The 11,473-nt window shown below is 42.7% G+C and overlaps 1 protein-coding gene across 1 annotated transcript in view; it reads right to left on the bottom strand.

Annotated features, from left to right (window-relative positions):
* The window catches only part of kcnh8 (potassium voltage-gated channel, subfamily H (eag-related), member 8), a gene marked incomplete at its 3' end in the record, with an annotated part of 39,398 nt that overhangs the window by 6,182 nt on the left and 21,743 nt on the right, over positions 1 to 11,473 (bottom strand). The window contains exons 9-11 of the mRNA XM_079654648.1: positions 6,945 to 7,194; positions 2,052 to 2,266; positions 230 to 268 (exon numbers count right to left, since the gene is read on the bottom strand). Of these exons, the coding sequence (XP_079510774.1) occupies positions 230 to 268; positions 2,052 to 2,266; positions 6,945 to 7,194 (504 nt within the window). The remainder of the gene's footprint in view (positions 1 to 229; positions 269 to 2,051; positions 2,267 to 6,944; positions 7,195 to 11,473) is intronic.

Raw genomic sequence — 11,473 nt, 5'->3', positions numbered from 1 at the left:
TTTTTCATAGCGATAGAAAAATCAATCCGTGGTTTAACATTAAATTGAGTTTCATTATTTTCCAATGCAGGCTGATTAAGTTGCAGGCTGGTATAAACAAACATGATGAGGTGATACACGTCTGACAAGTCTTTAAATTAATGGTACCCATCTCAACCGGGCATATTACCTTTAGATTGTTGATCATCAATCAATGTTTAAGTGTTCTAAAGTGCTTGCAGTAAGTTACCTGAGTATCCAGAGTTGTTGTGGTCAGTCTGGCCTTAACCTGGAAGAGAAATATACAGGAAATGAACTGAAAGGAAAAAGCAATCAAGATGTCGCCTTCCTTTTCTCGGTTTTAACTTACTGAGGAGCTTTTTTCACAATGTTCAGCTGTCGTTTAAAAAAGAGTATATGGCTCATGGTGATTCAATGACGGAAAATAATTCACCTTGATACAGCCATGTTTTTGTTGTTGGTGTGCTCTAATGTAGTGCAGTAATACCCGAGCAATCTCAACCTCTCGGGCACAAACACATCATCCATCCTGAGCTGCCTCTTTCCTCCCGTCTTCATTTCATCTCCACTCAGTCCTGAGGTTTGGGACTGCACCTCTGCACATTAGGTGGACTAAAAGCCCCGCGGCATGTAGTGTGTGTGTGTGTGTGTGTGTGTGTGTGTGTGTGTGTGTGTGTGTGTGTGTGTGTGTGTGTGTGTGTGTGTGTGTGTGTGTGTGTGTGTGTGTGTGTGTGTGTGTGTGTGGGCCAGTGGTGTTTGGGCTGGCGAGACAGAAACACCTGAGTGTAATTACAGCAGCAGAGCTTCTCCAAGCGCCCTGACTATTTTGGCCCTCCTTCTCTCTCTCACACAAATATACACTTTTCTTATTTTAGAGCTTTTTGGCCCTTGGTTTCTCCAGACAGCCTCAAAATCAATTTCTTCATACCTCACCAAACTACAGTCCTTCTTGCCTTCCTCGTTCCTCTTACCCTACACCCATGAGTCATTCTTGCACACTATTACTGTACTTTCATTATACAGAGAAATAAGCAAGTATGTAAAAAATACTTATCATGCATTGCAGTACTAAGGGCTCATTTACTTTTGGGTGTGTTCTCAATAAAAGAATAAATAAATCAGGAACTATCAGGGTTTATGAATATTAAAACAAGGGTAAAAATCCTATAAAAAGTAAAAAATACAATTTCGCGGAGACATGTTGGGAAAAATAGCAAAAATGTGTTTTTTTTACTATTTCTTTAAAAGGTCCCATATAATGAAAATCCACTTTTTCATGTCTGTTATACATAAATGTGTGTCCCCTCTGCATTAAGAGATTCTGAAAGTCTCTCTCTTTCTGTCCTGATCCATCCATATCAAAACCTGCGCAATCTACAGTGACAATTGTCCACTTGCAGCATGAAAGCTAAACACTTTTAACTAAGGTCTCATAAGGAAATGTAATCAAGATGAAAGCCAGTTTGAAGGATCTGATACTTTTAAAGAATGCTGTGGATTATGTGGTGAATATCTGCAAAGACAACACACCTCAGACAAACTATAATTAAAGACAGCTGCATCTTTGAAATTTAGGATAAACACTTAAAGTGGACCTATCATGCTATATTTGAAACATATATGGTAGGGCCATACCTATATAAAACATGTCTGTGAAGTTTTTTTTTCAAAATACCAAACCGATCATGCATTTTAGCCATGCCTCATTTCACTCTATTTGCTATTTTCCAGCCCTGTTTTTGCAGGGGCTGATTCTGCTTTTGTGGCAGACTACAGCGCCACTTACAGGCCTGGCATATGTACTATAGCGTCTCCAGCGCTTTTGAGCAGTCTCTCATTCCCCTGATAGGTGGAGAGTTGCCCATATAGGCGGAGCACCCCTTTTCTGACGTTGCAGCTCCGTTTTTAGAGATTTGGGTATTGAGGAAAAGAGAGAGGGTTGTGTTTTCTGACACTCGGTGAGTTCCCTAACACACCGGGGACACATATTCATGTATAAGAGACGTACAAAAGTGCATTTTGCATGATAGGTCCACTTTAAATGGACTTACGTGCGTCTCCTGCCCCTCCCTCAGATTGTATGTGAGGTCCTGCTGGATGTCCTGGACGAAGTTGTGTGAGTATTCAGGGTAGAGGTCCAACACCTCGTACAGCCCCTTCAGGTTCAAACACTGCAGGTCACAGTAGGTCAGAGCTTTCACATCCGCGTTGGTTTTTATCACTCGGTCATCTAAGGACAGGTTCGCCCCGATCAGGTCGCCTTTACCTGTTCAGAGAGAGAGTGGCAGGTCAGAGAAAGGGGCACATACACATGTTGTTTATTCTCTGGAAAAAGGTGTTTGGATGCAGAGTTTCTAATGCAGTCTGTATCATGTTTCAGACCTTCCCTTTAATAAAGAGCTTTTCAAGGAGAGTTTGGAGTGTGTGAAACATATTAGATCAGATTGATGCGAGGTGCTCGTCTGTGCCTTTCCCTGACCTTTGATCTGACTGCAGGGTCACGAATCAAACATGAACAAAAGGAAATAAAAAGAAGGTGTAGGTGGTATTAAAAGTAAGAATTTATTTAAAAAGTCATTAATGTAGGCTAATGATGTCTTTTAGAGGTTATTCTTGGTTTTAGTCTATCTCTTTTTCAGGAACAAACATACACAAACAAGAGGAAATAAAACTGGCCTTAAAATGGTCATTCTAACATTATTCAAGGAACTTTGGATGTCTTTAACTTCTTCATCATCTACTTCTTGCAGCTATTTTTACCAGAAAGAAAAGCGAGGCGCTGGAAATAACCTTAATTGTCGCAGCTTTTTTTATCCTCTACATCACACATGTCAAACTCAAGGCCCGCGGGCCAAATCCGGCCTGTGGTGGATTTAATTTCGGCCCGCAGGATAATTTCGAATTACTATTAGATCTGGCCCGCTGGTATATTGCACGCACACCTTCACTCAATCCTGAGGGTGTCCTTAGCTCAGAGCCTGACCCCAAAAATGGATGAACTTGCACCCAAGATGAGATGCCAAGTATCTGCTTGAGCTAGCAGCACACTGAGTTTAGATGGATGTTTCTTTTTGAACTTTTTTTTCTTGAGACAACAGGGCACGCTTGTTTTTTTCTTTGAGGGAAATAGTTTTGTTGAAGCTGTTGTTGGCCTGTGGAAAAATGTAATCATAAGAAATGACTCAGGAAAAGCTGCAGATAGAGCCATGAGAAATGAATGCAACTGATTATTTAATGTTTAATGTTGTTTTTATAGGCAATCATTTAAGCTTTGTTAGTTCCAGGTTTAATATGTGCAATAAGTTCATTTCAATAAGTTTTGCAATAAACATTGAACCAGTCCGGCCCTCGACTAGTACCATTTTTTAATTTTGGCCCACTGTGTATTTGAGTTTGACACCCCTGCTCTACATTAACACTAATGTCCGTTTCCAATCAACGGTTACCACCGCTTGTTGCATGATTGAAAAATTATAAGCAGAAATAGTCGTCTGAATGCGGAGTTGAAAAAGCAAAAAGATCAAGTAGAATAGTTGGGAAGCCAATCATTAATCTTTACATTAAAAACAAAATTAAAACACGATTCAGTAGACTCTGACTAAACAAATATGTTTATAGTCTTTCACTCTTTAGGTGTTTTGAATGAAGTGGTGCCGACAGCAGTTTCCTGTTCTCTTCATTCTTAAAGTACGGAGCTGTGCGGAGTATCACATTAGTGTTAATGCCCCTTAAGCATTGATAAAATATTCATTATGGTAATTGAGAACTGTGAACGCTGCTCAATGACACTGAGGCTGATGGAGCGGCAGTCGTGACTGTTCTTATTCTCCCCCTCCCTCACTCACTACCTCCCCCCTTCCTCTTTCTCTCGGTCCACTCCTTTACAGCTCAGCCAGTTTCTAGATTCCTCTCTCCTGCTTTATCAAAACTGCCACTCTCTCCACTTTGTCCTCTTTGTTCTTCATCCATTTCTTCTTTACTGCCTCTTTTCTTTCTCTTTCCCCTTTCCTTCCCATCCTTCTATCATCCTTGTTTTCTTTCCTTCATTACTTTTTTCCTGCTTTGTGAATTATGTCCTTTTTGTTTTATTATTTCCTCCCTATCTTTCCCCGTTCTCTCGCTAGCTTTGTTTCGTTCTTCCTCACTTCCATTCCTCTTTTCCTTCCTTCTTTATTTACCCCCATTTTCCTTTCCCCCTTTCCATTGTTCCGTCTTTCTTTTTGAATGTTTTTTCCTTGCTCTCTTTACTTCAGCTTTGGTACATTTTCTTCCTGTTTCCCTTCCTTTCTGCACTTTGTATTTAACTTCCGTTCTTCCTTTGCACCAATTCCTCATGCTCATTCCTTAATTCCTTACTGGTTTGCTCTATCCTCCCCTTCCTTAGATTTTATTTCCTTATTTTCATCTTGTTGGTTCATTTCTTTGAGCAAGTTTTACCTATTGTCTTTCCCTCTTTCCTTCCACACCTTACCTCATCTAAATGGTGTTCACCAACCCTCTTTCTCCCCACCCTCTCATGACTTCAAATCTAGCCTCTCACTCTCCACGAGGAGGCACCGAGTTGTGGCTGCAGACTTGTAGTCTCACAAGGAAGTCCACAGAGAAAGAGAAACCGCTTTTTTCTCCTTCAGTCAAGACACACAATGTCAGCCTGACCCTCTGCAAAGTCAGTATGGCACACACCCACCCACCCACCCACCCACCCACACACACACACACACACACACACACACACACACACACACACACACACACACACACACACACACACACACACACACACACACACACACACACACACACACACACACACACACACACACACACACACACACACACACACACACACACACACACACACACACACACACACACACACACACACACCTCTGTACACCAGTAAACAATTCCACCTACTCTTTTCACGTACAGGCCCAAACATATGCTAACTTTTTTTTAACAGGAGAAACAAGCAAGAATAGAAAGCAAAAGCAAACAATGGACGGACACACACGGGGAGAGAGAGACTCACACACGCACACGATAACAGAGTTAGAGAAAAAGATTACACTGCACCGACAGAGACTTACTGATGAATGCAGGTCCAGATTCAGATCTTTCCCGCTAACACACACACACACACACACACACACACACACACACACACACACACACACACACACACACACACACACACACACACACACACACACACACACACACACACACACACACACACACACACACACACACACACACACACACACACACACACACACACACACACACACACACACACACACACACACCTATAACTCTGTGTCATGAAGGTCAGATAGCAAAAGCCATTATGGTCACTCTGTACAAGAGGTTGTGCTACACAGCAGATGTTAGTAGTTGGAAATGCACCCAGACTGAGAGAGCTTCCATCTTGTTGCAGATTCGTTCTGCACCAACAGTCTTTTTACTTCACCCCTACATTTTTTATAAAATGTGTGTGTGCATATGTTTTGAATGGGAAATCTCCACACTCAAAAGCAGGTGCAGGTTGGACTTAAGTTACATTTTGGAAAAAACCCCTGCTGTTTTTAACGAGCAGTCCTTTCTTTTATCCTAATATACATTCATTTATTTTGTTTTTCATTAAAACTTCACACAATGGCTCTTTCTATAAATAACGATAATCATTATAATTCTATGAATAAAGAAACCCAAAATATGTTCTTAGTTTGTGCGGAATTGCAGCTTTAACAATTGTTTTGGACGTTATTCCTCCATTAATTAGAAGCCAGCTTCTATTTTAGCATCACAGCCATCTGGAATTGCTGATTTCAGGGTTATCCCACTAAACAAATGTTTCAAGTTTTTATATTATGTTTCTGTGGCCGAAACTGGCAGCTTATATTGTAATGATATGCTCCCTTAGCAAACCAAACATTCATTTAACACTGCGGATCAAAAAGTAATAAGGTGTCCTTGGGTCTGTGTAAAAAGTGAATTCAACCATAGCTTTCATGCACTGGACCAGACAGCACTGAACTGGCCTTGACTAGATGGAGCTGAAATGACCTGACTCCGGTGAATTGGACTGATGAAAAAGGCTGGACTGAACTGGAAAACACAGATTAAACTGGACAGGACTGAATTACAATGCTGAACAAAAGACTTGACCATACGTGGCCGGACATCTCCAGACTGGATTGACTTAACCAGTATAGGGAATTGGACGATCATGTGGTGTTCTGAATGGTATACACATGCTATAGAATATATACTATAACACAATCTGCAGTGGCTGAATTGTCTGTTTTAACATCTGTCTGCAGGCTCACTTAATTATCTTCCCCATTTTGTGTGCTCTTTAGACTCTCACTGCTTGAGCATATAGTTGAGAAAATGGCATGCAACAATTTTATTGGAGTTTATAACAAAAAGGCTCTGAAGGTTTGCTAACAATGGGCTCATTTGGGTCTGGCAGTGGCTCAGTCAGTAGGGGCTTGGACAGTGAGCAGTAGGGTCGCCGGTTCAAGTCCCCGACCAGACCTTAAATATGGAGTGTGGACTGCTACTTGGAGAGGTCCCAGTTCACCTCCTGCCCTGCCGTGGTGCCCTTGAGCAAGGCACCGGACATCCCCCTCCCTCCCCCACTCCCATTGCTCCCAGTGCTAGCCTCCTGATACTAGGATGGGTTAAAAGCAGAGAGCACATTTCACTGTGTGCTGTGTGCTCTGCATGTGTGGCCATTAAAGAGGGTTTCATCCCTCCCATTCTATCTTCTATTTGCAGATTTAGCTTCATCGCAATGAGCCGCACAAAGATTTATTATGAAGCCTGCTGCTAGGAATTTCTTTGTAAAACTATAATGGTGACACAGAGGGGTTCTTGCTCCTTCTTCACACAGACAAACACCACACTCTCCATCCCATCCCTGTCTTTTATCGTACCCAGGATGGCCAGCACCATGCCGTCTTTCAGCACCTCCATGGACCCGGAGCAGACGAAGAAGATGGCTTGGAGAGCGTCCCCCTGACGGAGGAGGTACTCTCCAGGAGCGCAGAAGGAAGTCTTGATGTGGAGTGACAAGGAGCGAAGGCAGCCGCGACTGGCCGAGGTGAACAGCGACAGCTCCAGGATCTCCTTGTTAAGGTGCATGGTGATGTCGGAGCGCAGCTCGTCCGGGAAGTCCTTCAGCAGCTGTGAAGAGGATGGGAGGGTAAGAGAGAGAGAGAGAGTGAGAGCAGATCACGACAGCTGTGAAAGCACAGCAATACTGCAACTCAGTGATTACTTTTTCTGCCTTGGTTGCCTTTTATTTGATTCCTAAGCTATCGTACCACAGGAAACTTTGGTGTGGAGTCATTAACACAGCCTAAAATTAAAATCTGCACACAACACCATAGAGATTCAGAAAAGGAAAACCTCTAACAAAAACGTCTTTCCCTCTTCCAGGACATACAGTACATCTAAGATCTAGTTGTTAGGGCGTAGAAGGTTTATATTCCCTTGATGCTGAACCCTTGGAATAAAGATATCTGTTCAAATGACTCACTAGTATTTCTCATATAAAAATGTATAAATCAACACAGTTTCTACCCACGTAACAAACCGTCAGCCATGGGGAAGCCCTATTTTCAGTCATATTGTCATCATCTGTCTGTCAGTCTCCTTGTCAGGATCTCGCCGTCGTACAGAGTGGATCAATGAATCATCAGAGCTAGGCTGACTTTAATCAACAGGCTCATATATAATTCATCTGTCTGGGATTCATCATCATCGCTCCATCTAAACACTGGTCTGGGATCTGACAGCTGTCTCAGAGGCATTCAAAGCCCGCATGGACGGGGCAATAACTGGCTGCCTCCGTTTCAGAGAAGGCACTGTTCACCCTCTCTGTTTGTCTTTTCTAAAAGCTGCCCTTGTGCCATGTTGTTGTTAATATTTTAAACCAAGTGTAATATCCTCTTGCAGTCCTGCAATCATGTAAACAAGATTTACCTCGAAAGGTAATTAAGAAAACGGTTTGGTCAATGGGAACTTGATTTTACAGGGTATATGCAGGAATCCTGAAGTCAAATTTAATACCTTTTTAGACCTTTTTTAAGACCCTTTCCATACATTTTAAGACCTCATCGCAACTTTGAGTTCTAACCGGTTACATTGGCAACACACTTTACCTCACATTTACTATATTGATTGTAAGATAGCAAAACTAAACAGAGTGCAGACAGACCACTGAAGCCTCCTTTCCACATGAACTTCAACCTCTCTGTGAAGGTCAGGTTTAATGCAGTATGCTGTTTTTTTGGTTCTGTAGACTCTGTGCTCTTTCATTCCAGTAAAACTCCTCAGAAACCATTAGAAACCAGTATTTGACCAATAAACAAAACAATTGACAAAACTTTGAACTATGAAATATGTTAAACTTTGGTGAGCTTCAGCGGGGTAATGCCATATAGGAGCTCCCTCCCACACTGTCCGGGGCTAAGCCCTGGCACATAGGACGATGCTCTGACGTCATCACCCTCACACATTTGTCATATGTTTACAAAAAAGGATATATATGTTATGACTTTTCTCGTTCTTAATATAGACTATATTAGGGTCGATATGTGTTGACTTTACTTTAAAATAGCAGATCTCTGTGACCGGATATAGTTTGGCTTAGACCCCGGCCCCACGAGGACGCATACGGTAAAACGCATACGCAACCGCAAAAAAGGCTTCCGTTCACACGCATTCGATTCATTAACGTGTCCGTTCATACTAGACCGCTGGAAATGCTGGAAACGAGGCCTGTAAGTGGCGCAGCTGCCGCCCGAAATACACCAAAAGCAGTGAAGAAGACCCCGGAGCATGGTTGCCATGGTTGCCCTTCTGTTTATTCTCGGCGGTGGACGGCGTGTTCTCCTGCTGTATATCTCTCCGGTAGTCCACAGCAGATGAAAAACACCCACCTCACCGCCTCTTCCAAGGAACGAGGGGATCGTGCGGCAGTTTCCGTAAAAAAAAATGTTCTGCCGGTCAACATGTCCGTTAAAGTTTAAATCTTCCGTACAAAATTAGAAAAGTGCCGGTCAGAGGTCTTCTTTGTTATTTATTGAGCTTTAAAACAAATTGATAACGGCTCTGTTCTCTGTATAATAATAATAATAATATAATAATATTTAATAAACGGTGCCTGCCTCTCTTTTTCTCCCCCTCTTCTGACAGCCCAGCAGCAGCAGGAGACGCGGGGAGAGGGAGGCGGGGCTATTTCATCATTATCAGAAAATGATCAAATAGGGCACACACGGAGACGTTGGATCCCTAGAGCGTTGCGTATGCCGGTCTACCCACCTTGGGACCCGTTACAGTAGTCGCTTAGTTCCCCCCCCCCACAGAGCGGAGCAAGGCAACGAAACTTAAAATAATAAGCAGCATTTTACGGCGCGCTATGCATGGGGCCGCCTTGGGGGGTTTCCCAACATGTCGTTTCAGTAAATTAAAGGGTGTTTCATGTTGTCGTTGCTGTGGACCTTCTTAATACCTTGGAAAATGCCGTTTAATACTTTTTAATAGCCTTAATTTTCGCTAAATTGATTTATCAACTTTTAATACTTTTTAAGACCCCGCGGACACCCTGTTTTAAGGAGACAGGGCTGCACATTTTTTGTACATTCATTGTATTATGAGCAAAGCAAGAGTAAGCTAGATTTTAAACATAGCTGGATTCATGACAAAGTGTATCCCACTTACTCTTGTCTCATTCACACGTAAGAAAACAGATAACATTATCATAATGAGTTTAAACAACAAAGATGGAAATTGTAAGGAATGTTTAGAGCATTTCCAAAAATAAGACAAACATAATTTCTATAATACATTGCCTACCATGGCTTTAACACAATTGTGACCTTAAAGAGCAACTTCCAGGTTAAAGACACCTGTGAATAAATGTGTAAGAAAATGATGAATACACTAGATTTTCAAAAAAATATACAGAAATATACACTACAGTGACATCTGGCGTCGTTTTTGTAAGAAATGTTCACTTCCGCATAAAAAAGCCTCGGCACGTGACCTCCCGCGTGTGATGTAACACGGGGGACACAAGGGGGAGAGCGGCCGGTGTAACGTATTAATAAACATGGATCCCAATGCTAGTTTCGACACAGAAGACACAGAAGAAGTTGAACATGAATACTCGAATGCATATGACGGACCACAACCTTATAATTATGAGCCTTCTAGGCATCCAAGAGACCAGGAGCAGCCAAGGATTAGAAGAAATAACGGCCATCGGAGAGAAATTGAGCTGTGGTGTGAGGAGAACCAGTGGAGAACAGGGCAGCTATCTTGGTGAGTGACCGGCGTTAGCTACAGAATGTTAGCTAACGTCACATCACAACATTGTGAAGTTAGCTATCATATATCAGGCTATAACTAAAGTAGCATTGATAATATTGTAACGTTACTGGCAGGACTGTTGATACTGATCCATAACAGAAACTGATGCGCAAGTATCAGCCGTATCTCGCGTTACCTAATGCAACTCCACACTACGGTGCTGTGTACCGGAGGGGAGACGCGAGATACGGCTGATACTTGACGATCTGGCGGAGAAAGGTTGTGGAGCCTCCGTTGATATGCCGTTGTAAATGGCTTGATGGAAAGCAGGTGTGTAGTCGGGGAGGGTGCACAGCTGATTGCAGCAGGTGAGTGGAGGTTGAGCCGGGAGCCAGGAGTGACAGCCACCACGCACACACAAACAACACAGACAGGGGGAAACAAACAAACACAAAGGAGACGGTTGGAGAAGTACAGCCACCACAGCGTTACCGAATGCAACTCCACACTATGTCTTACGGTGCCGTGTACCGGAGGGGAGAGAGAGAGAGCAGCAAAGGGGGGGGGGGGGAGAGAGATGTAATACGGTTTCCTGATAAAGCTGTGGAGAGTACGTGCTGCAGGGAGGTGGATGCACAATGCACCCAGGAACGAACGCTAGCTCCGGTCCTTTTCCCGTGAGGGAAACTGTGGACTCGATGTCCGGACAGGCTGGTATTTGTGCAACCTGCACAAACACAATACTGCACCATGATTACAAATGGTGAAATACAATGTAAAACTACCGAAAAATACCAGCTCACTAAAACACAACCGCTCAACTCAACGCAACTACTAACTATACCCGCGGTCAGAGAGCGGAGATGTGTCCCCTGTGTGATGTAATATGACGCGTTTGACGTATGACCTTTAAAAAAAGCAGTTTTTAAGAGCAGAGCTCAAAATTGCTCCTTTCCCTCCGAATTCCTGCCCTTATGTCTCATAAAACATATCAAATCCTACATTCACTTTTTTAATTGTAATTTTCAAGCAAGTTTAAGCATAAATGTAGAAAAAAACCCTGCAAGATGCTCTTTAAGCAACCTGGGAAAGGGTCTGCAATGGTTCAAACATATCCTGTCAGCCACAAATGACCATGTAATACAAT

This window comes from Notothenia rossii, assembly GCF_949606895.1.
Source record: "Notothenia rossii genome assembly, chromosome: 10".
Taxonomy (NCBI): Eukaryota; Metazoa; Chordata; class Actinopteri; order Perciformes; family Nototheniidae; genus Notothenia; species Notothenia rossii.
This window is presented reverse-complemented; position numbering and strand designations above follow the sequence as displayed.